The sequence below is a fragment of the Polypterus senegalus genome, chromosome 16 (genome assembly GCF_016835505.1).
Source record: "Polypterus senegalus isolate Bchr_013 chromosome 16, ASM1683550v1, whole genome shotgun sequence".
NCBI lineage: Eukaryota > Metazoa > Chordata > Cladistia > Polypteriformes > Polypteridae > Polypterus > Polypterus senegalus.
Window position 1 is genome coordinate 95,447,058 of NC_053169.1, and position 26,075 is coordinate 95,473,132.

At 36.0% G+C, this 26,075-nt stretch overlaps 1 protein-coding gene across 4 annotated transcripts in view; it reads right to left on the minus strand.

Moving 5' to 3' along the window:
* Positions 1-4: 4 nt before the first annotated feature.
* hbs1l (HBS1-like translational GTPase) overlaps positions 5-26,075 on the minus strand; it is a 134,186-nt gene continuing 108,115 nt past the window's right edge. For all 4 annotated transcript variants that reach the window (XM_039739048.1, XM_039739047.1, XM_039739046.1 and 1 more), the window contains 12 exons: positions 25,471-25,636; positions 19,428-19,545; positions 18,300-18,446; positions 18,087-18,161; positions 17,452-17,569; positions 12,321-12,389; positions 12,136-12,240; positions 9,096-9,186; positions 7,246-7,354; positions 6,326-6,426; positions 3,035-3,179; positions 5-685 (listed from right to left, as the gene is read on the minus strand). In XM_039739048.1, the coding sequence (XP_039594982.1) occupies positions 674-685; positions 3,035-3,179; positions 6,326-6,426; positions 7,246-7,354; positions 9,096-9,186; positions 12,136-12,240; positions 12,321-12,389; positions 17,452-17,569; positions 18,087-18,161; positions 18,300-18,446; positions 19,428-19,545; positions 25,471-25,636 (1,256 nt within the window). In that variant the 3' untranslated portion in view covers positions 5-673. The remainder of the gene's footprint in view (positions 686-3,034; positions 3,180-6,325; positions 6,427-7,245; positions 7,355-9,095; positions 9,187-12,135; positions 12,241-12,320; positions 12,390-17,451; positions 17,570-18,086; positions 18,162-18,299; positions 18,447-19,427; positions 19,546-25,470; positions 25,637-26,075) is intronic.

Below are 26,075 nucleotides of genomic sequence, written 5' to 3' on the forward strand. Positions count from 1 at the left end.
TTTAAAAACAGTGCAAAGGCAAGCTGATGAAAGCAAGCATTTCTGGTGATGCTTCAACCAAAGAATTTTATTTATTTTTGATTTGAATTTAAAGGCAACTTAAGCCTCATCTTGGACAGTTAATGCAAATAGACTATTTGCAGTCTGTTCTCACCTCACTCCAAGTCATTTAGCCTGCCCTTTAAATGTAACATTCTGAAGAGAAATGTCCACATTCAAGTAACATTTGAGGACCGCTTATTCACTGCACTATATATTCTTCTTTTAATTTCATTTGCACCTTCATCAACCAACCATACTGCTACTCACCACTCCCCACCTCTCCCTTTAAAGAAAACGTAAAACATGATAATGGAAGCTCTGGTAGTAGCAGCACATAAAAGTAAAGTGTTTCTTTTTAAACCATGGATGGACTCGATGTAGCTCACTTTCAATGGGCTTCTTGGAAAATAAAAAAAAAAAAAAATAAGTTCATGTGCAAACAAATGCCACACACTGAGGTCATTCTGGTTAAACTCCATGGAAATGAGAGAGGCAGTGCATCACTACTGGAGGAAATTACGGTGGAAGTTCATGTCAGAGAGGTCTGAAATTGCACTTTTGCCTATTTCAGCTCTTGCATGTTTAAAAGCTGTGAAGTTGTTTCATGGAACTGGAGTAACAGATGTCATGATCACTCCTTGATCTAAAAGAAAAAAAAAAAGAAGAGTTCTTAGTCATATTATTACATTTACAGCAAGTCATTGGTTCCAATATAAAAGCGCTATTCTGCCCTGTAAGACTTTATGGTTTCTACTTAATGCTCACTTTACAGAAAAATGACTAATTATAAGCAGTTATGAAACTCAAAATCTACTTTTTCCACACATATTTGTTGAAACTATTGCAGAACACCTGCAAAAAGATATCCTTATTGTCTTTCATTATCGTTGCTAACAAAGTGCTTTAACAAAATATCGCTCTCTTCCCAAGTCCCAAATTGCACATTTCAGGCATCAAATGTTTTTAGGTCTTCAGCTAAATTATACCATGAGATAAAGGGCATGTGAGGTTTTAAAACAGAATTTAGCTAATGAACACAGTTATCCAATACCATTTGGCACAGTGTGAAGAAGCAATTGCCCCCTCAGCCAAACTAAAGTTGGCTAATGTCAAAGACTTGACTACAGCCACCTCTGCTAAACATTAACCCCCTTTGTTTTGACTCAAATCATCAGAATCAGGTTGTAACTATTTTAAGAATTGGGTTAATGAATTTTCTATTTCTGAATGCTATTTGCATGACGGGTTAAAAAAGTGAAGCTTCCAAGTGTCTCAGCAGGAGTAAATGTACAAATATGCAACAAGTACATAACATTACAATCAAAGAAAAGTCCTCAAGTTATCAGAAAGCAACTTGCTGATCTCAGAATTGGCTTTGTAGCCGTTTCTCAAGTAAAAGCAAAAAATCTCCAAAGAACAGCACTTGAAAAATAGTAGGGACTCTCCTATGGAGGGGCTGGCTTGACAAAATTCCTCCCAGGGCAAAAGTAAAATTCAACTGGAAAGATCTTTTATAAGCGTCCAAAGAATTGCAGGCTTCTTTTTCTCCAGCAAAGGTTAAGTGTTCGTGATTGCAGAGTTTCAAAGAAAGGGACAAAAATGGTCTTCATTGGAGAGCAGAAATGCAGAAACCAATGCTAATCCAGAAAATCATAAATGCTGCGGGTCTTTAGGGAGCATGTCCTAATATGAGAATACTGCAACTTTTTGGACAGCATGCTTTATTCCCGTGGCCCTGTGTTCGGATTCAGCGGGTTGGAAAATGGATGGATGGATGCTTTATTGTCTTGTGTAAAGCAGACACAGCATTCAATTCTAAGAAAATCATACCAATGATCAAACAAGATGGTGGGTAGTGTGATGGAGTGGGATGCTTTCTGCCTTAGGACCTGGCTGACTGGTCATAATGCCATAACTAAACCAAATTCTGCACTGCTTTCAGAAAATTCTTACTGAGAATGAAGCTTGTAGTGTAGATGGTCACACAGCAAGACAATGAATACAAAAACAGGCTGATGATTTACTGTGTGTGTGTCAGATGGTATTGTTGTATGGGGGTGGTGGAAAATGGAGTTCACCTCAACTGACAGACATTCATCACACAGAAGTGAACTTCAGTAAATCACGGCAGACTGACACTTTAAACACCCATACAAATTGCTCCAGAAACTCTTCTTTCCAGTGCCTTACGTCTTTTTAGTAAGGAATATCAGAGGGTTTTGTGTAAACATCATGTAACTGTTTTAAAGAAAACAAAAAGTACTAACAAACTGCTAGAAGTAGCTAGCAAAGAATTTGCTTTCAAATGATGCAAACATTTTAGAATTGGTGTGTGTGTTTTAACCTGTCTATTTCTTTGTAATTGGATGCAACTGAGAAGGCAAATTCCATGTTTTGCAGTGCAAAACTGGCTAAACAAAAAACCTGAACCTTTGTACTAAACGAATACACTTCAGATTGGTTAAAAAAAAAAAAAAAGGAAAACTGAAGTTTTAGACCAGCCTGGTCAAAATCCAGAAATAAACTCAATGGCTTTGCCAGGAGCTGAATAGGTTCAGCAAAAGAGAGAAGGGCTAACAATTCCTCCACAGTGAAGACTGGTACTGAATTACAGGAAGTGTTTGGTTAACAACTAGTTAAGTGCAGGCAGACACTTTTTTTCTCACAAGTGTTAGTGTTGTATAACTTTGTTAATTCAATAAACGAACAATGTTTAAAAAATGTTTTGTTTATTCAGATGCCCTTTATGAAATGTTAGTATTTGCTTGAAGTCCTGAAACCTTTCAGTGTCAAAAATTTGCAAAACCACTGAGAATTAGGATGGGACAAATACATGCTCTTGGCAGGGTACGTCTTAAAAAGCAGATTAAGGAGTGAAAATAAGAAGTCTCAGTCTAAAAGGACCAAACCTAGGTAAACAAAAACGACAAAGAAATTGTCTACTTTCATATTTCATTTACATGGGTCTACCCAAACGTATTCAAGACTTTACCTCTGTGACAACACCTGCAGCAATGGTGGATCCAACGTAACGTAGCATGAAGCGACCCAGTTCTTTGAAATCTTTATAAAGTTCAAGTGCAACTGGTCTTTGGGTCTGAATTTCTATCAATGCATTCTGCCCTTTAGTCAGGCATCTGGGAGAGAAAAAAAAAAAAAACTAATTTAATTTTATGTATTACTATAGAATATTTAAAATAAAGTGTGGTGAGAAAGGAGTTCTTTTCAGGCCTAAAATTCTTAAAAAAAAAAACATAATAATGTAACTAGCACTGCTATATGAGAAATATATTTCAGTGTCTTTAGAAAGAAATAAAAATAAACACTTTACAACAGCACTTTCAATAATGCATTGAATGGTATCACAATAAACAGACTGTGGTGGGGTTTGTTTCTGCCTTACACCCTGTGTTGGCTGGGATTGGCTCCAGCAGACCCCCCGTGACCCTGTAGTTAGGATATAGTGGATTGGATAATGGATGGATGGATGGACAATAAACAGAGTATAAAATTAAAAGTTAAAATAATCAAACAATGTCATTATTTACATGCTCTAGGTTTACTGAATTGCTCAAGTAAGCATTACAAACTAAATCAAATCCCTTCTCAATAAATAAATAAAAGTCAATAAACCCAGTGTACTCTTAACATATCCAAATCATGTCTTCCAGTTCTTCAAGGGACTCCACCTACTCCCTCCTCATTAATTAATCAAGAGGCACCACACCCAAGGCACACTTGAGGTGTTTGAGAATGGTTGACAACTGTGCTCACAGCAGCTGTGTCCATCCTGCTTTACTACAGATCACAATTACCTCTGATTAAGTTGACTGCAGAGGACAGCTGGTGGATACACTTCTGCTGCAGCACTAAATAAAACATACTAATATAATGTCGGTATACTTGTCAATTAATCTTTATTTACAGGTGCCTTGGTAATTGGCTAATTTAGACATTTACTATAAAATATTTCTATGCAGTAAAATATTTCTATGCAGCTATAACACTTGTATTTGTTATAGCATTCCTATTATATTTAAACTCTTACATAATGGCATACCTTTCTATTTAAACAAGGCAATGAAGAAGCTGAGCCTTTATATAAACATCTCCAACCCACTTCATTCAAGTCTAGGTCACTGGGAGCCAGAGCCAGCCATGGAAGTATACGGTTAGACTCAAGCAAAGAAGGAAACCATCCTGCATGGTGAGCCAGTCACATATTTTTCAAATATTTTCAGAAGAAAACTGGCATAATGCAGTTCCGCAAATGTGGAAAAAAGAGAGGCAAACAAATGCATTGACAACAGAGAAATACCAAGTTCATAGATGTTTTAATTTCGAGTGTTAGGGAAGATTGTAAAAACACTGAAAATATGCACAGTTTTATCATCAGAGACTAACAAAAAATATAGCTGACTGGTGTACCCCTTTCTGGGTAGAACACCAACCTTAAAACCAGTGACATTAAAAACGGAACTGGCACAACTTACCCTAAAACTGGACTGAAAATGTTAGTAAGTGACAGATGCAGATAGCCCAAAATACATATTATGACAGATGTCTAGACACACTTTGTCTGATTTCCAGTTCACCTTTCACATACCCATATTAAGCACCACTTATATGTAATATCAATTGCAATGAAGAGTTACATTTTTGCCAGTTTTCATTTTTAAATGTTAGATGAAAGTTGACTAGAGAGATTTGATGTGATTTTAATGTTGGGTTTCTGTAGTGCTAAAGGAACACCCCACCCAAAAATTCTTAAATAACTTGTATGTTACTTACCCAATGTAGTTTGTAGTGGTGGCTGACAAAACATGTTTAATCTCATATTTTAGTCGAGAAAGGACAAAGTTTCTGATAGAATGGGAGCCAATTGTGACCAATGCCGTACAACAGCAAACAATATCAAAAATGCCCATGAATGAAATCTCACGTTAATCATGTGATCCAGTTATACAACCACAGAATGTAAAACGCATACGTTTCTTGCTGAAACACTCTTAAATACATAACTCCAGCAAATGAAAATATGTTATAGTTCAGAAACGGGAAACCCATCCACATGGGATTGGTCTTTTGAGATGAAGGCCCATCTCTCCCTCTCAGTTATTGGTCACTAGTAAAGGGGCCTCCCATTTGTTTACAGTTTTCATTGTTGGCAAGCATGTCTCCGTCTTGGTCATTCTCTCCTTCTGTATTCTGAACTCGACATCCAGCAGATGGCATTGGTCATCTTCTTCCTATTATGATGTTCATTGTCACTTCATCTGCCTCTGTGATTTGCTTGAAGACCAGCAGATGTTACTGGTCTTTTTATTTCTGCCGTTGTCCCTTGATTCTGAGAGCACTTTGCCATGCTAAACATTCAATACAAGTTATAAGCTGTAATGACCTTGTTGTTTTTTTTATTTTTAGAATGTACCAGGTCAAAACTCAAATTTCTAGCCCTAATTGTGTATGAATAATCACATGATGGACAGACTTTAGAATTTTATTAATCTGTATATGATAAAATAGTAAGCCATTTGGATGTAGAAACAGACAAAACAATTTTCACAGAATTTTACATTGTCTTGCTGCTGGTCTGACTTAAAGTTGTTGGGGGTTTGGGTATTAATAGTAAGAGGGTGCCAACCCCAAAACAAGTACAATACAATTTATTTTTGTATAGCCCAAAATCACACAAGGAGTGCCGCAATGGGCTTTAACAGGCCCTGGCTCTTGACAGCCCCCCAGCCTTGAATCTCTAAGAAGACAAGAAAAACTCCCAAAAAAACCCTAGTAGAAAAAAATGGAAGAAACCTCGGGAAAGGCAGGTCAAAGAGAGACCCCTTTCCAGGTAGGTTGGGCGTGCAGTGGGTGTCAAAAAGGGGGTCAAAACAATACAAATGCTGACAAGGGGACTACAATTCCCATCAGGCAGCAGGAATACATTATGTAAGATATCGTCATCACCCCACACAGTTTTCTCCTGGCTGAAGGGTGATCGTAAGGATCATAGGTACATATGGCATTTTCTTCTCAACCAATCATTGTCTCTCTGGATTACAACTTTTGTCTAAAAGCACATCTTTTTGTCTCATCGTGCGTTGTGTTCAACCATATTGAATTTCCCAAAGAAAATGTTTCCCCCAATTTATGTACACAGGCAATGCCAAGTACTCCTGCTAGCTATTAATAATTCTAAGCAAATGAAGCAAGTATAAAAGACACCATAATATTTCACATACATTTAATACCTACTCTAAATAATAAAAAAAGCAAAATAGCTTACTTTGGTTTTTTCTTCAGCACTTCTCCAGTACTTTTGTGAAGGATGCTTACTAATTTTCTTATGGTTGCAGGTTCAGTGACAGTTTGAAAATGCAGTAACACCTGGGAAAAAAAAAAATTAACTTGTAAATCGTGTCCCAAGAATATGCTTGAAAAGATACTAATGGTTTATGTATTACAGTATCACTTCTGAATAGGAAAATATGCCAGAATACACTCAGTATACACATTTGTGAATTTTCTGTATGTAGTACAGATAGAATCAAGAGAAACTAAAGTGTATCTGCATTTTATGTGTCCAATAATGTCAAAGGCAACAGTGCTTAATATTTCAATGATATAGAGACAAACAGAATTGGAAGGAAAAGAACAAAACCCTCTGATGGTCAGGCACCATGAATGTTGTGAGAGCCAAAGCCTTGAAAACACAGATTTGATCCATTCCAGACTGATAAAGAATTTTAATTATTTACTAATCACTTCACAACTAGAAAAATAAAATATTAATTTAGCAAGTGTTTATTTCTATCTACCATTGCTTCTAATACTGGTATAGCGGTAGTGAGGTATTTGGTTTCTGGCATTTCTCATTCTCACCACTGTAACCTCTGACAAGCAGGAACTTATAAACTATGTGAAACAAATTATCACCTCTATTGAAATTCTAAAATTAAAATCACTAATAGTTTGCATGTATTTTATACATGCTGACAAGATACTCTTCAGTAAAAAAAAATAAATAAATCTGATACAGAATTTAAAATATTTCCAAACACAAAACTTAGCAATGAGCAAACAACATTTAATACTAAATAGTCATTCTCCTTTTGAATTTTAATTTGACTGCATCTTCCCCACATAATTAGTTCATAATTTCCACCTAAACTGCAGATATTATAAGATCTAAACAATCACACTTACAGGAAATCCTTTTGTTATGGGAACTTCTATATTGAACAGAAGAATCCTTGCTTGGAATCGAGTACATACTTTAATGGGTTCTTTAGGATCACAAAATACACACCCAACACTGGAAAAAAAAAATACAGCTCAACATACATTTGGTATAAGAAGCTTTACCAAGAACATTACAAAGACATGCCTTAAATCACCAGAACAGCTTAACAGAAGGAAATATGATGTAGCAGTGGTAATAACAGTAATAGATGTAGAATATATACTACTGTAACTGTTTAAACAGACATTTTGATTTATATATATCTTCATCCACACATCCCTTTTCAAACCTGTTAAGGCCAATTCAGAATCAAAAAAGACCCAAGTCTATTCCATAAGGAACCATTCCTAGAGAAAATACTGGCATATCATAGGGCACACTCATTAATTCCGGATGAGTTTAAAGTCAGTAATGCACCTAAAAACACACTTCTTTGTTATTACTGAAAGACAGACAGATGTGAACCAAGTCTCAATTAGCTTTGAGGCAGCAGCGCTTCTAACCCCTATGATTATAATCACAGCACTGGTCAGAATTGATCGAAGATTGAATGCAGCCAGATATAGAGAGGTCCATGAAGAAAACCTGCTCTAGAGAAGATGTGATCTCAGACTAGGGTGACGGCTCAACTTTCAGGATGACAACAACCTGAAGAGTACAGCCAAGACAATTTTGGAGTGGCTTCAGGACAAGTCCTGAACTGTCCTTGACTGGTCCAGTCAAAGCCTAAACTTACACCATAAAAAACATCAATGGAGAGACCTGAAGATGGCAGTTTATAGACACTTCTCATCCAGACTAATGAAGCTTGAGAAGATCTGCCAGGAAGAAATGGGATAAACTTTCCAAGTCCAGGTGTGCTAAGGTTGTATAGGCTTACTCAAGAAGAATCCACATGGGAATTGCTGCCAAAGGGGCTTCTACAAAGTACTTAGGGGCCTGAATACTGATACGGTGAGATTTTAGTTTTTGATTTTTAACAAACTTGCAAACCTTTCTGAAAACATGTTTTCACTTTGTCATTATGGATTATTGAGGGTAGATTGATGGGCAGGGAGAGGCAAATTTATCCACTTAAAAGTTCTTAATACTTTGAAAATCAATTTTAAAATCGGAATGATTGTGCACTACACATTTATGAATGTCTAATAATAAGTAACACTAAAAAAAGGTGGATTTTATGACAATTTCATATTGTGGGAATATTGTACTGTGAAGCTTGAATGACAATATGAATTGAATCATGGGCTAAATGCTTTGACTTTAGGCATACTCTTTACCCAATTCAGGGTGGCAGAAAGCCAGAGGCTAACCCAGCAGTCCTGGACACAATGCAGGAACTAACTCTGGACTAAGCACCATGACTTTGCAGGGCATACTCATGCACACACCCTCCGTCACACTTACAATGTACACAACACACATTTTGCTAAATATAAAGCTCCAGCATGTTCAGTTTTTAAGACGACCCATTGCCTTTACTGCACTCCGCTAATTGCAATTTGCTAGATTCAGTGCTTGAGTTCATAGAAATTAGATGTCAGCACTGTTTAGATACAAGGCGCTTTACAGGTCATGAAGCATAAAACATTTTGAGTGCCAGTACACTACAGAGTTTTTTATTTGAGCAAAAAAAAAAAAAATCTAATGCTACCTCAAAGAAAACACTACAGTGCAATATTCTTGTACCTGTTTAATACACTAAAACATTTGAGTGGAAGTTATAATGTTTCAATGGAACTGGTACAACATCAGGTGGATGTTTAACATAACAAGGAAATAAGTGGCACTAGCAAAATGAGTATATACAAACTTGATTTTGATTATATCCATGCCAGTCACAGTGAGACTAACATGATCTCCGGCTGCTGCCCAGTCGATTGGCTCATCATGTAATGAAATTCCTGTAAATGAGTAAAAACCAGAAAAGCTTTGTCATTAAAACTAGGGTTTCAAACAAAAATAAGTAGCCTTCTTTTGTTTGGTCTGACTCATCAGATTTCAGTATGAAAAGGCAGGAACTATGCAACCTAAGTGTTAAGCAATTAAAGAAAAAGAAAGAAAAAAAAACTGCATCCTATATAAGCACCATTCATTTCATCTTGAATATGACCCCTATAAACTATTAAACGTTACCTGAGGCATATATTTACCCAAGCAGTAAACCAAAGACTTGGAAGCAAAAAAGCTTTCACCACATTGCGGTTAAATGTTATCACCAAATCATGTTCAACTGCAATTGACCAAGGTAATATATATTACCACACTAGAAATGAATGGTATTGGGTGTGGACTTAAAGAACAGACAACCGAAAGATTACTGTGTAGCGTAAATGTAAATTAACCGCTTTACTTACATTTCCTCCCACAAATAAAAACAAATCATAAAAATAAGTTGTGAATGAAAAGGGTGTAGACATTACACAGGCCTAAGATATTTCGAGAATTCAACATCACATGTCCCGGTTAAAAAAACAACTGCGGAGAATCATAAAATGTGAGGCTTCCGAAAGTAGTGTGGTGACATTAGTGTAAATTCTGTCACACTTTTGGCTGTATTTCATTAAAAAAAAAAAATTAAATAAATAAAAATAATAAAATGACTTAAAATTGGTAGATTTATTGGTTTGACTCTTCAACTTCTTTAGATGCTATATGTACTAAATTTACTGATGCCCTGTATTTTTCAGTAATGAAGTTAAATGTTTTTACAATAGTTACGTCTACTTACAGTACCTGTTTCAGATAAATGTTAAATAAAGTTGAACTTTTTACAACAGTTATCTACTTATAGTTCCTGTTTCAGACAGCAGAAACCTTGACAACTTTTAAGAAAAATCTGAATGAGATTTTGGAATAGCTTAGCTAAACAAACGGGCTTGATGGACTTAATGGCCTTCTCTCATTTGTCAAATTTCTTATGTTCTCATGTCAAAATCTTCAAGGCATTCACTTCGTTAGTAGCTCTATAAGGCGTTTTCATTTACAAGAAATATTTCACCAAATAAGTAACTGTCTCTGTTGTCTATGTTGCTAACAGAGCAATATATGGCTTTCCTAAAAACATTCTTTTCATATTATATGCCACTCGGAGAAAAAAGCAGATCATGCAGCAGGGCTTTCAATTTTATTGTGATGGTTGATATTTTAGTTTAGAATCAGGTTCTGACCAATTGATAGTGTAAGAAATCACTACAATGTATTTCTACAAAGAAAGAAAGAATAAATAAAATGTATAGGTGCAGTTACTGCTGCTGCCCTACACCTTCTCAAGGCTGGTTTTATATCCTGATCCAGGTGCTGCCTGTTAGAAGAGTTTGTACTTTCTACTTCTTGACTATGCAGGAAAGTGTTTTTTAAAACTACCTATAGTTTTCACATATTTTGAGATAAACCATCTCTAGTGTTTGCAGTGTCACTACAGTATCACTTAGATTCCAATTACTTAAGAAGTCTTCCTCCTTTAGAGGGGAAATCAGTCAAACGTTTTAGAACACTTCAGTTGTTATGGAAATGCATACAGTTTAATGACTTAACGTTTCATGAAACTAAGGCATAGAACAAATACATATTGGCAAATAAAAAAAAAAAAAAGGAATCATTAAGTGAACAACATTTGAAATTTTGGATTACTCAAAGTAGCCTGCACCTTTTGCTGATATAACAGCCAAAATGTTGTTACCCTTTTGATTCAGAACAACAGTCACTCTGTGGTAGTCATTAACTGTAACTCCAGCAAAATAACCCCAGGCCATCACACTTGCTCCTCCATGTTTGACAGCAGGGTCACACACTGAGGAACAATCCTTTCGCCAACTTGACAGCATGTAAACACAGTCTGTGATGAACCCAAGATTTCAAATTTTGATTCATTGGTCCCCAAGACTTTCATCCAGTCTCCACTAGTCCACAGACACTATTTCAAAGCCCTATTTTGTCCTTTACGGAATAGCTTTTTTTCACTGCCATTTACCCTGTCAAACATGCAGCACAAAGTCTCCTCTTCACAATAGAAACTGAGACTTAAGCTGTGCTTGGAGCTGTTGTGCTATGAGGCATCCATCATGTAAGTCGGTGACCCTCTTGCTTTCTGACTGGCTTACTAAGACTTTGAGTCTGCCAGATCTCTTAATATCAGAGTTTCTTCGAGTTTTAAATTGCCTTTGGATTGTGTAGGACACAACTGGACTCACTGACACATGGATTTTTTTTTGTAATTTTTCTAAATGAGAATCCTAGACTCGTAAGGTGTAATAGTGCTCTGTCTCATTTCATTTGTTAATTGTCACTTTCTTGCCAATATCACTGGAATTTACAACTTTCTAATGTTGTCCAATTAGAGCTTCAGTAGGCGTGTAACACAGTCTGTTCCAACTCTGCTTTAAGACACACAGAGGGTTTGCTTTAACTTGAAAGGCTTCATTTACTTTAATTGCTGCTAGGTTGTGACCTATTAGTTGTTCCCTGAAGAAGTCCCATTCGTAATATTATGAAATGTCCTCTTTTTAAAAAAAAAAAAAAAAAATTTTGCAAACCTAAATTTAAACCACTGGCAGTCTACTGCTTACCTTTTCACCGTTTTAGGGCATTCATTGCATTTCGACTGATTAAATTTGAAAAACTGAGGTGTTCTAAAACTTTTGACTGGTAGTATATGTAAAGACTGAAAATATGTGGTTCTATTGAAGAGTTCAGATTGACAAAGCAAGATGTTTATCTCATCTGTGAACACCGATTTAAATGTCTAAACAGGTTTCTGGAAATGAATTTCTACAGCTACAGATGTGGGTTCAAGAGTAAACACCATAACTACACTGACTGCAATGAATTTGTAAGGGGAGAAAGAAGAGTACCTTTTACAGTGCAGGTTTCATTAGGCGGCATTGCTAAAATTCGATCTCCAGTTTGCACATAACCTGCTTCGATCTTGCCTGTTATGCAGAAGCCAGACCCTTGATCTATTAAAAAAAAGTTAGTCTAATGTTAAAACATGTTAATATGTGCATTACTTTAATGAGTTTATCTTTCAATAGCATACCTTTAAATACATCGGAAACACACAATCTAAATGGTTTATCCACAGGTCTTTGTGGAGGCTTGAAGCAATCTAGAAGAAAACAAATTGCTTTAAAAACAGGCAGAAAACAAATACATAGCTGAAAATTACATAATTTCAGCTTTGTTGATTAATAATAAATAAGTGAAAAAAAGATTTATTATTCCTCTTAATTATTACAAATGGCTACTTGAAGATTTGTGAATGGCCGATTAAACTGCTATACTTTAGTTAAAAACCATTTTGTTCTTTAAAAAAATTATTTAAAACAATAATTAATATGTATTTATAAGAACTGAGGCAAGCAACAAAAATAATGACTTACCTCTTATGCAAAACTGGAGCATCAATGCATGTGCAACTGTGGCATGGCTTAAGAAAAATGGGTTTGGTCCCCAGCCTGGTCGCTGAGCTGTGTGAAGTTTGTATATTCTTCTCATGGGTTTAAAATGGAAAGAATGAATACATTTTCTAAAGAAATACTGGTTTTACTCCTACACTCTACAACTCTGAACTGACATGGTATGATGTTAAGAGTGGTGTTCCACAGGGATCAGTGCTGGGGCAACTTCTGTTTTTAATGTCTATAAATGATTTAGATAGGAATACAAGTAACAAGCTGGTTAAGTTTACAGATGATACCAAGATAGGTGGATTAGCAGATAATTTGGAGTCCATTATATCATCAAGGAAGGACTTGGAGAGCAGACAGTCTTGGGCAGATGAAATTTAATGTCAGTAAATGTCAAGAATTCCACATAGGAAGTAAAAATATGAGGTTTGAATACACAATGGGCAGTCGTAAAATCGAGAGTACACCTTATGAGAAGGATTTAGGAGTCATAGTGGACTCTAAGCTATCGACTTCCAGTTTTCAGAAGCCATTAAGAAGGCCAACAGAATGTCAGGTTATATAGCGCCTTGATGTGTGGAGTACAAGTCACAGGAGGTTCTGCTCAACATTTACAACACACTGGTGAGGTCTCATCTGGAGTACTGTGTGCAGTTTGGGTCCCCAGGCCTCAAAAAGGACATAGCAGCACAAGAAAAGGTCAAGAGAAGAGCGACTAGGCCGATTCCAGGGTTACAGGGGATGAGTTATGAGGAAAGATTAACTGAGCCTTTACAGTTTAAGCAAAGGAAGATTAAGAGACATGACATGACTGAAGTGTTTAAAATTATGAAAAGAATCAATCCAGTGGATCGAGACACTTATTTTAAAATGTTGTAACAGTTGTAAATTTGTTAAGGGTAAATTTCGCACAAACATTAGGAAGTTTTTCTTTACACAAAGAACGACAGACACTTGGGATAAGCGACCAAGTAGTGTGGTAAACAGTAAGAAGTTAGGGACTCAAAACTCAACTTGATGCTTTTTTGGAAGAAATAAGTGGATAGGACTGGTGAGCTTTGTTGGGCTGAATGGCCTGTTCTCGTCTAGAGTGTTCTAATGATTGAGAGTGTGTGAGTGTGTGTGAGAGAGAGTGAGTGAATGTGCCCTAAAATGGACTCGCTATTCAGGATTCATTTCTGTGCTGCATCCTGCCTGTCCAGGATCTACTCTGAGCAAATGTAACTTTCATCAACTCAGCAGACAACATACATTCATAAAAATAACATTTAAATATGAACTTCCAGATATATACAAGTGTATTGTGAAGCAGTGCCTAGATGTTCAATAATAAAAGACAAAATGGATTACGATGACAAGGACAGAGCACCTCTTGTAGCAATGTGGAGTAATGAGGCCTGCTAAGTGACAAAATACCCTGACATGTTTGGTGGAAAGAAGTATACTTTCAGAATTGGAAACTGCCAAGAATAACTCACGATTTAAGGGGAAAAGGCATCTCAAGGACCACAATGGGGAATTCTAGTCTAGCGTGTCAGTAAACACATTAAGTCACTCATGGCTCTAGAAATTTTCATGGGACAAGGTTTAAGGAAAGCCTTTGGTCAAAGTGAGGCTAGACAGGAGAAAATGTGCAGCCATAATGTTTGATTGAAAAAGAGAGAGGTTGGCAGAACAACACAATGTAATGGTTGTGCTGTATTTTAACCGTGCTGACAAGTTGCATCAGTTTGGGATTAGTCACTGCCACTATGACCTGCCATTTGATCATGTAAATGAAGTTTCAGAGCCAGATGCAGGAGAACCTATAAAAAGGACAAACCTGCAAAGTTGCATATATTATTTCTAAATAGAATGGAAACAACTAATGTTCTTTCTAAGGAAAGCAAGCTATCTAAAAGAGCCATGTAAAGAGGAAAGAATCCACTTGCACTTTGTGCAGGCACTGCAGTATACATGATGATGCTTTAGAGATGGATAAGTGGGAAGCCTAGAAAGCCACCTCTTGACCAGAGATGGTCTTAGCCCTCTGAGCTGGGATTAATCGGTTTATCATTTCCTTGGGCATTGTATGTTCTATTTCTACTGATCTCTCCCTTCCCTGGAGTCTTTTACTTTTACTATACACTTGCATCATCTTTGAGAAATCTGAGATACCTGTCATTATTGTAAATGTACAGAAATGCCAGAAACATGTTTGACATAATGTGTATATGCCTATTATAAACATGCAAATATATTTCTTTCTTAAAACACTCAAAAAATAAACTTTATTTGCTTTATTTAACATGGTAAAATATGCAAAAAAAGTTGTACTTTTTTTCTTTTAGTATTTCACATCCTGTTCCAAGAAAAGACTTGGCAAACAGAGGGGGCAAGATCATGGCTAGGCAGATAAAACAAAAAGTGCACAAACCACAGACTAATCATTTACTATTCCACAGATGCCCGAGGCCAACATAATACATTTACGACAGCCGTATCTACCTTGATGCCTAAGAGATTTTACATTACATCACCTCATTCTTACCAAGTCAATAAGTACCAAGGGGGCATTAAAGTTTATGCATACTGGCGTGTGAGCCTTGCATTTGTCAGGGATTACTAAATGATTCTTTGTGATTACTTTTGAACCTATTGGACTGACTGATTTCATAACAAAAAAAAAATCAAGGTGAATGTTGTCAAATAATCACTGCGCCTATGGCAATAATATAACTACACTACATACATATAACAACATTGGCTTTCAAGGTGCATTTTAAAAGGAAAGTGATCTTTCTTTGACACAAGAATGACAAGATTGATGAGATTAACATGGTTAATAGAGCAACAGGAAGAAATCCTTTACATCAATGCTCAAGATATCAAGGTTATCAAGAAGTTTAATCTGGTAAAAACATTGAGATTATACAATCATGTTTGCTTGCTGCAGAGAAAAATAAATTTGTTGTGGAGCAGAAAGCAGGCTAGTCGTATGTAAATTAGGGAAATGAAGGTCAATCAAAAAAAAATGTTCACTGAGCATGCTAGATGTAATGTGAAAAACCTCCAAAGAAGCTGTTGAATCCACGAAGCACTTTGGCATAAAGACGCTGGTATCACAGATGAAATATTAAACAATAAAGGGCATACATTTGTCTTAACTGGATTACAAATTTACTGATCCATATGGATTAACAGAAAAATATTTAGACCTTCCTGCATTCAGGATATCCCATTCAGGAATAATTTTTGTTGACTTTTTTATCCACTCTTGTAGTAATTTACAAACATGGCCAAATGTACGGTTACCCATGCAATATTAAATAAATTATATATAATAAAAATAAAAAAAAAAAGGACGAGTGAATTTTCTTGAAATAAGTTGAAAATGACAAAGTAATTGGTATCCACCATTCTTTATTGCATACTTCATAGAGCATACACTTTACTTTTGATTATTATTAAAATTATTGTGACCCCCTGACCCAATATTCTGGAGCACACTCTTTTGGGGCCATAATTGCAATCAAGTACTTTCTGTAGATCTGAATGAGACTTCTACATCTCTTCTAAAGTGAACAGTTCCAGTTCTCTTAGCTTTAATGGGTTCCTCCTTCCAACTGCAACTTTTTCCTTAAAATGTTTAGCTGGATTCAGATCAGAACTCTCAGTAGTTTGTTTACTTTAGAACAGTCCAATATTTTCTTTTCAACCATTCTTGGGTGCTCTTAGATGTATGTTTTGGGTCATTATTCTGCTAGAGGACCCCTGATCTGTGACTGAGACAGAGTTCTCTGGCACTGGGAAGTATGCTTTTCTCCAGAATGCCATGCTAATATCTTCTGATTTTATCATGACCTATACAGTTTGAAGTCATCTGGTGCAAGGGGCAACAGATCAACCCCATAACGTTAATAAGCCCCCTTCCACACTTTTTGCATTAGGGATGTTTTTTTTTTCTTTGTAAGCATCATTTTGTCTTCTGTGAGAACAGAGGTCCTGTGACTTACCAAAAAAGCTGTAATTTAGTTTAATCTTAAGTGTGCTGGTTTATTACCTTCTTCCCTTTCTCCACAAACCACTCTCCGCTTTTCCTTCTCTTGTCTATGTTCACACTGAAGCACACAATGAAACAACGTTGCTGAGTGAGGATTTTGATCCATTCAAACAGGCAATGTGTCTTATTATAAATAAAACCGAAGACAACACCTGTTATACTAAATTAGAGTAATTAGTCTGTTTGAGATATCACTACAATTCAATCTTATAATTTTGACAATACCATTTTCATTTTTTTTTTTTTTTTTAAATAACATGTTAACTCGTCACTCAAAAGTGTCTCCTGTATGGAATACAAGACGGTAGATGCCAATTACTTTTATCAGTTTCAACCTATTTTATTTATTTTTAATAGTGGAAAGGATAATTTATGGCAAATTTGTAAAGTCCACTAGAACACTAACAATGTAGTTTAGTTACGGAGAAAAAGAAATGCCATTGTATACTTTGCAAGACTCACCACCTTATTTCATATAAAAATATAAAAGCAAGCATCAAAGATTACAGGGTTTAAAAATAACTTCACGGTTAAGAGTTTAGATTGTTTGTAATCTAAAATTTACCACGTACTCTGCTCTGTTTGTAACTTTTTTGTTTCTTTCAAATTCACCTTTTTTAGTTGTAAGCAGTGATATTTACTCAATTGACTAAATACAGAAACTCACGGTGTTGACAAAGAAAGCACAAGTAAGTTGCCTGAACAGAGGCATTCCTTACCAATCTGCTCTAAAAGACAGGATCCTTTGTACCATTTGAGGAGTTCAGGTTCTTTGCTCTTAGATGTTAAATTCTCTCCTGATAGACCGCTGGTAGGAACATAAGACACATCCGACTCCTAATGCATAATAGAAAATAGATAAAATAATTCTGACATTGTAATTAATAACTGATTGATTTTCTAAGTCAATAAACGCAATTAAGTTAACAAAAATACTGATCTTATATTGGTCAATCTGTTTAAAATATGACCCCCAACAGCAAAGACTAACTCAACAAGCAATAAGAAATACAAAAATCCAACTAAAAAAAAAAAAGAAACATAGCATTAAATAAGAAGTGATGATATGGTTCTGAAGAAATAGGAAAACTTTAATGAAAATACAGAAAAAAATAAATAAAGCTTACATTATGTAAGTTAAAAGTTTCAACTTGCCCTGGGGAATTTTTAAAGATACAATATACATTTCACAAAAATAAAGCAAATATCAAGCTGGTAGAGAAACAGTGTCAGAAAAATGAAACATATTCAAATACAGAATTATATAATTAGGACAACATCTGTTAGAAATGAAAAATCTAAGATACATTATAAATACCTAAAAATAAACATTTTAATGCATGCATTCTCTTACCTTGAAGCCAGCTTGCTTCAAGAACTGCCCAAGCTTTGTGGAAATTTCCTGAAACCTGTCCTGCTGCCAATTCACCTGTGAATGACAGATGTGTTGTTAACCCTGGGAAAAACACTACAGTGAGCAGCTAGCTCACATTTTCTCACAAAAAGTAGGATGTTGTGGCAAGCACTGCAACACACAGATAAGCCATCAATTTTGGCGGCAATCTACCTGATCCATTTTGTTGACAGCAACTACCAGCTGGGTGACACCAAGAGATCGAACAAGTAGACCATGTTCCCTCGTCTGTCCCCCTGACTCGAAACCAGCTTCAAACTCCCCACGGCTGGCATCGACCACAAGTACTGCCACATCAGCCTTCAAAAGAAAAAAGTAAACGTCAAGACAACATGAGCTGGAGGCATTCTCACACACCTGGGCTAATGAAGAGGAAGCAACCTCCACAGAATTACTATTTGTGGGTTAAAGCAGCTTTGTATATTTCCCTCCAGAAGAAATCCTCTTAGCTCAGTTTTTGTTATTTGAAGCTTTATACGGACAGTACTACCATATTTTAAATTGACCTCAGGAAAAAATAATCACTCACAGATTTTTTTAAGGGAATTCTGAAAATTCATACTGTCTTTCTACAATATTTGCTATACTGTTCAGGATGTCTGGAAAAATAGCACACCAGGTTTTTTGTTTTATTTTACAAGTAATTTCTATAATATAACGACTGCTTTTCTTTGCATCAGTATCAATGATGTAATGCCCATCATCATACAGTCACCACAGACATATTCAATGTTACACTCTGATGTACCATATTACTAATATTGACTGACAGAACACAGTGGAGGGTGTTTTATACTATTTTCATGTTTAAATTGAAGGTGCTTTTTCAAATGAAAAACCAAGTATAATTAAGTGAATTTGAAATAGTGCATTATACAGCACAAAAAATATCAGCAATCATTGCACATATTCTGCTTAGAACTGCATTTAAGGAAACATCAGTTCCCAGAAGCAGGCAGTTTTGAGTCATCTCTCTCTTTCTCTCTCACACAAACACATGCAAATTTTGGAACTCTGTTTAATTAAAAAAAAAAAAAATCTAAATTTTATTTTTAAAAATTGAGGCAAATTATTTTTTATTAAATCCATAATCTAAATCATTATTTCATTTTAATATATTTTTAACTCATCTATGAATATCTAGTAAGCAAGCAAAATGTCTGTTGATAGAGAATTTGCAATTCATTCTTAACACGTTAAAAAATAAACAAACAATATTAAAGATGACATGGATGAAAAAACTTCATAAACTAGAGTAAATGCCTACACTGTAACACATACCTGAGCAGCTCCAGTTATCATATTGGGAATGAAGTCTTTATGTCCTGGTGCATCCATTAGTGTTATCACTTTAGTCTTGGTTTCAAACTTTGTCATTCCAACATCCATAGTTACACCCCTGGCACAATACAAAAACCTACTAGTAACTAATGGAAATTCTACTTTGGCAAAATTTTAAATATAAACCATATAAACCAACAACGCTAAAATCACAAACCATATCTTGAAAGTTTTTAAAGCCAAGAGTTATATGTTAAATATAATAGGTTAATATGTTATAGGGATGGATGAAATGTTCAAATGATAATAAAAGTTTTATTTTTTATATGTTAGATAATTTAAAACGAATTACTATGTTCTCAGCAACCAACAATTAAACACAGTGTAAATATATATATATAGAGAGAGAGAGAGAGAGAGAGAGAGAGAGAGAGAGAGAGAGAGAGAGAGAGAGAGAGAGAATACTTTTACTAAGTAATTGCTGCATTGCTGTCTTATAGACATTGTGTTAGAAACTCTACAGGGGCTCCTTTGTACCAACAGCAATATGCCTGCATAATGACTCCCTGTGACTACCAAATCAGAAATTTTCTTTCTTATTAATTTTCTTGTTTTATAATCATTTGGTGTGTGTTCAGACCAAAGTGTGTATGTATTTTTATGGATTAATTTATTTAAAGCACTCTTGTAAAAAAAGAATTTCCTCCTGGGGACAAATATCGTTCTACCTATCTATCAAAATGGCTCAATGTGAATGAGTATGGGTGTGTCAGTATATACTGAAATGCAGGGTTGGTTCCTGATGAATGGAATCTGATGATGCCTCCTCTAAGTGGCATCAAATCTCAACTCATTAGTTGGTGTAATGAACTACCCACCTTCCATTCAAACTGCCGACTCACCTCAGTGTGTTTAATAAGAGTCTGCAGACTCTTATGTTCAATGAATTTCTAATTGATAATGGCTTTGATAAGTTCTTGTAAACGAAGTGCAATTAGCTTGTATTTTGAACTGAGCTCCAGTCTTGAGGTAATCACTTTGTGACCTTGTCCTGTAACTCATGAACCCAAACAGTTCCCTGACTGATATTTACTTCATTATGTTGACCTCTTCTGTAAGTTGTTTTGGAGAAAAGTGTCAGCTAAAATAAAATGTTCCTCCTTTGGTCCTGATGGTACTGGTATAGGCTACATTTACCCACGACTCTGAAGTGAGATAAAATGGTTGCAAAAATGCTTGGGTAGATAAAAGTTATATATAAACTAACCAATGACCAAAACATCTAAAACTTCCAATGAAGTATACACATTCAAATTAGAATAGAAGTCCACACACTGGCACAATTAAAGTTTCCAAGAGAATTGAGAATTTTATAAACCACCATGAATACACAAATAAATAAATGTTGGGAGTCCACAGTCTTTTGTGAAAAACTCATTTTAACATAATATACAAAGGTTATTTTTCGTTTTGAAGCAGCAATGAGTCAACCAGATTGCATGTGTTGTAGTGAAAGCATGACTCTTACACTGCAAAATATCAGGTTAATGGATGAATCATACGTTATGTTTTGACCAAGCAGAGGAGCTATGACAAGGATATTAGGAGGTTATTTGGAAGTGTTATGCTATTTCCGCATAAGAAAATAAGAAAATGGGTCATAGGCTATGGGAGGAATCATCCGGACTATAGATACACCTTGAAGAAACAGCTATCAGGGCACATATTGGTAAAATCCTTAATGACACCTAAAACAAATACCGTTTGAATCACACATTACTTTCAGTTTAATTTTATTTCTGATATTTGTTTTTGTTTCTTCTCCCAGCAATTACTAATAATCTTTAAATTTACAAATGTAAACCTTATAAATCTGCTTCACTAATATGTTTTAGTGTAATAGTGTAGTGTAATAATATTTATGATATGACTTTATATTAAAGTTTTAATTGGGTGTTTCTATAGTAGGAACAAACCCCTTACAATGAAATGTGGGTAATTACCAAAAGAATTCTCAATCAATGTTTTGTATTAAATGGCATTTCAAATCAATTTCATCATTTCGATTTTACAATAGCAATGTTTAAAAATCAATGTTTTATCTTACTGATTAAAGCATGTACAGCATTACAAAAAAGTATTTGGCCCAATCTGATTTTATATTTATATTTTTCAAGCAATTCCATTACCACTGGGTTGAGAAATAACAGGCCTGAAGGGCCACAGTGGTTGCAGGTTTTTCATCTAACAATTGCTTTATCAGCATCATTTGTTGATGATGAAGCATTCACTGGCCAAGCAACATTTATATGCCTTGTTTTAAGTTTTCCAGCTTGTTAAGATTTCCCAACCTTAATTGATTTTAGTGCAGTTCCCTATCTAGCTTGTTGCTTTTTTATAACTGTGTGTATTCATCATGAACTATCTGGTTTAGTAAAATATTTGGAAAGAAGCTGAACAGAAAAAGGTGAAGAACTGATCATCCATTTTAGGCTTCAAATCATTTGGATAATATCCTTGTAAAGGAAAACAAAATCTGCCTAATCAGAGTGACCTGACAAGGCAGATTTAAAACACCCACAAGTTATGACATTAGATAAAATCAGTTACATGTTGTAAATGTAGCAAGGACGGTCCGTGTGTGTGTGTGTGTGAACTGTTAACATTTGAATTTGATGATTGCATATAGCGCTGAACTGACCTCTCTGTACTATTCTTTCCTCTGCATGTCCTGGAGTACAAAAGAAACACCACCATACAGCAACATGTGGGGACTGACAAGATCGGGTGGGTGGAGGGAAACAAGCGGCCACCGATTACTACCGCAAGACGTTATGCGAATGAATATGAATAATATGAATATGCTGCATCCGTGCCACAATATTTTCTGAAATGTACTATACAGGTCATAAAATGAATAATTCCAAATATCATATATACCTGTGTGTCTGTTTTTTTGTCAATGCGGCTTTGAGATCACGGACCATAAGGTGCATACTAATTCAGCGTGAGCAGGAACATTCAATAAAACTGAATTAAAAAAAAAAATTTAAAAAATCAAGTGACTGAGATACGAAGGCGGCAGATTCACCAGCGTTTGTGCGTCAGCTTTTATCCCTCCACATCAGAGAATGTCCAGTTCCATTGCCTCAAAACACCACAAACATCTACAGTTATTCCCAGTTTCAGATAAAAAGTAACAAGTGTCAGATCCCTGGGGAGGGGGCGGTAGTATGTATCGTGACAGAGAATAAAAGAGGGGGAAAAAAAAAAAAAAAAAGAAGCAGCAAACAACGCTAACTTTTACAAATACTATAAATGGACACCGGCTGTTACAGGCGCAAACCAAATGTATATGTTTAATTACATAATATTAACAACTAGCAAAATACCCCCGCTTCGCAGCAGAGAAGTAGTGTGCTAAAGTAGTTATGAAAAACAAAAGGAAACATTTTAAAAATAACGTAACATGATTGTCAATGTAATTGTTTTGTGACTGTTATCGAGTGTTGCTGTCATCAAGGATTTGATTATCATTATTTCTTTCAATCAGGTTCGTATTTGGAGGATGTGTTCAAGTTATATTCCGTGTTTGTCAACCGTTGTAAAGATAACAGGTTTCATTCATTGAAGTGTTCACTACCCAAATCGGTACTCGTGAATCTAAGATGTTTAACAGGCATTCCCGGTATTAAGTTGTGGATTTGCCTGCGAATATTTAGCAGCAGCGTGTCTATGAACTTAATTTAAACTTAAGCTTTACACTTTGCTTTCCTATTGATATGTCTAAAAAGGCTTGTTCAGATTCAGAGGGTTGTTCCTTTCTTACTGCATCAATAAACAGCTCATTTTCCTCTTTATCTGAGACATCACACATTGCATGCACGGGTTTACCTTTCCCAGTCCTGACTTTAGCGAAGTGGTTGAATTTACCACATTTTTTACACTGTCTTTCTTTAGCTGGACATTGACTTTTTCCACCGTGTGCTTTGTTTCCACAGTACCTGCACTTATGAATATGCTTGTATGTGTTACACGCTTTATATTCTTTTGCTGCCTTCTCAATTGTGTAATGCGTTTTTTGCTCAGCGCTCTTTGGAGCTCTTACTTGTTCTCTGCGTACCGCATTCACAGTCAGACCACGTGAGCCGCTCAGAGTACATGCATCGAAGGTTCTCAGCTGTGCTTATGCTATCTCGTGCGATCTTGCGATGTCCACGGCTTTATTTAATGTTAGCTAAGACCCGGCACTTAAAAGTTTCTCTCACACTTTTGCTGAGTTTGTGCCAAACACTATTCTATCCCTGACCATCATCTTCGTTTGCATAAGCACAGTCCTTCACCAGCAATTTTAACTCCATTACAAAGTGATCAAAAGTCTCATTTATACCCTGCGTCCTCTCAGTAAACTTGTATCTCGCGAATATCGTATTTGTCTTAGACATGAAAAACACCAGTGGCAGCGTGTCTATGAACTTAATTTAAACTTAAGCTTTACACCTTGTTTTCCTATTCGTTTGCATAAGCACAGTCCTGTTACAGCAATTTTAACTCCATTACAAAGTGATCAAAAGTCTCGTTTATACCCGGCATCTTCTCATTAAACTTGTATATCGTGAAAATCGTATTCATCATAGGCATGACAAACGCCAGCGGCAGCGGGTCTATGAACTTAATTTAAACTTAAGGTTTACACCGTGCTTTGTTCCCGCAGTACCTGCACTTATGAATAGGTTTGTTTGCGTCACTCGCTTCATATTCTTTTGCTGCCTTCTCAATTGTGTAATGCGTTTTTTGTTCAGCGCTCTTTGGAGCTCTTGCTTGTTCTCTGCGTACTGCGTTCACAGTCCGTTCACGTGAGCCGCTCGGAGTACATGCATCGAAGGATCTCAGCTGTGCTTGTGCTATCTTGTGCAATCTTGCGATATCCATGGCTTTATTTAATGCTAGCTAAGACCCGGCACTTAAAAGTTTCTCTCTCACTTTCGCTGAGTTTGTGCCAAACACTAGTCTATCCCTGGCCATCTCATCTTTGTTTGCATAAGCACAGTCCTTCACCCGCGAATATTTAGCGGCAACGTGTCTATTGGAATGCTGCTGACGGACGACCTTATATGGGCAAGCACTCTATTACGTAGGAGGCGTGACGATGAGGGAAGCAAATCCGCCTCACACGGCAACCAAGTTGCAGGCTATGGCTGTATACATGTATGTAAGTAGGTTCTGTTACGTGTAGAATTTCGAAATGAACCCTGCCTAACTTTTGTAAGTAAGCTGTAAGGAATGAGCCTGCCAAAATTTCAGCCTTCTACCTACACGGGCAGTTGGAGAATTAGTGATGAGTCAGTCAGTGATGGCCTTGCCTTTTATTAGCATAGATTTTCTTGTTCCCACATATGAAAAACAAACTCAAAGGAAAGCGTTTTTGTTCCGCCTTGTACCAAAAGAATGAAAGACACCACATTTCGTTGCCCTTTTTGAATGATCTCCTCTCTGTACTACTGTAAAGCACAAAGTTAAAAATATGTAACACACAATAAGAATCTTCTCTATCCTGTTTAATCCAATTACGTGTTGCAGGCATGTCAATGACATTGGACGCAAGGGCAGGAACCATCACAGTGCTCATACATACATACATACAGTACACTCAGAAAGAGAATAATTTTGAATCACCAATTAATCCAAAGCATTAGGAAACTTAGAATTACTGGATAAATACAAAGTGAACAAGCAAACTCCAAATAAACAATGACTGGCCACAGAAATTAAACCAAAGATCCTGAAGCAACAGCACAAAGCACTGCACCACCATGCTGAATAACAGAAAAACATTTCATGGCACTGTACTTTCCAATATTTTTCAGGATACTGTATGTATATAGAATAACGTCTTATATTGAAAGAAATCATTATGAAATATTTGAAATGATCAGGATAAGCGTTACAACAGTCCGAATCTGCCCAAGTAACGTTTTGATATCATTGTAGAAAAGAAACTTGAAGCAAAGGAAAAAGATAAGTCTAAACAAAAAACATTTACCTGTCTCTCTCTTCACCAGTCTCATCCAAAACCCAAGCGTATGCAAAGGAGGCTTTCCCTGCTTTCTTAGATTCTTGTTCATACTTGTGCATTGTTCTTTTGTTAACATTACCCAACAAATACAAGAGGTGACCCATTAAAGTGCTTTTCCCAGCATCCACATGTCCTGAAGAAGAAGAAAAAAAAACAAACAAAAACAGAAATTTGTAAATAGTTTTTAAAGCTTTAAAGAACACATCAATATGTTTTTCCCCAAAAATCAGACAGGCTATTTTCATATTACTAGTATTTAAATCTACCAAAAAACACCAAATTCTTGGAGTCCACTGCCAATATTACAGCAGCAGTCTAAAGTATTAAATAACATTTAATTGGTCGAGTGTAAATTTACTTTGAAAAACAAAGATGGTTTTCAATCAGCTATCTTTCACCCCTCCTGGTAACTCGGTCATCTCCAAGGGAACAAAGTCTCTCAGTGGGACTGGAGTCAGTAATTGTACCCTTTTGAGTACCGAATCCAAGGTCTCTACAAAGGCAGAGTACTCTGAATATCTGACTGATGCCAACACTGTATGCACAATTGTAAAGGAAGTCAATATTCTGAG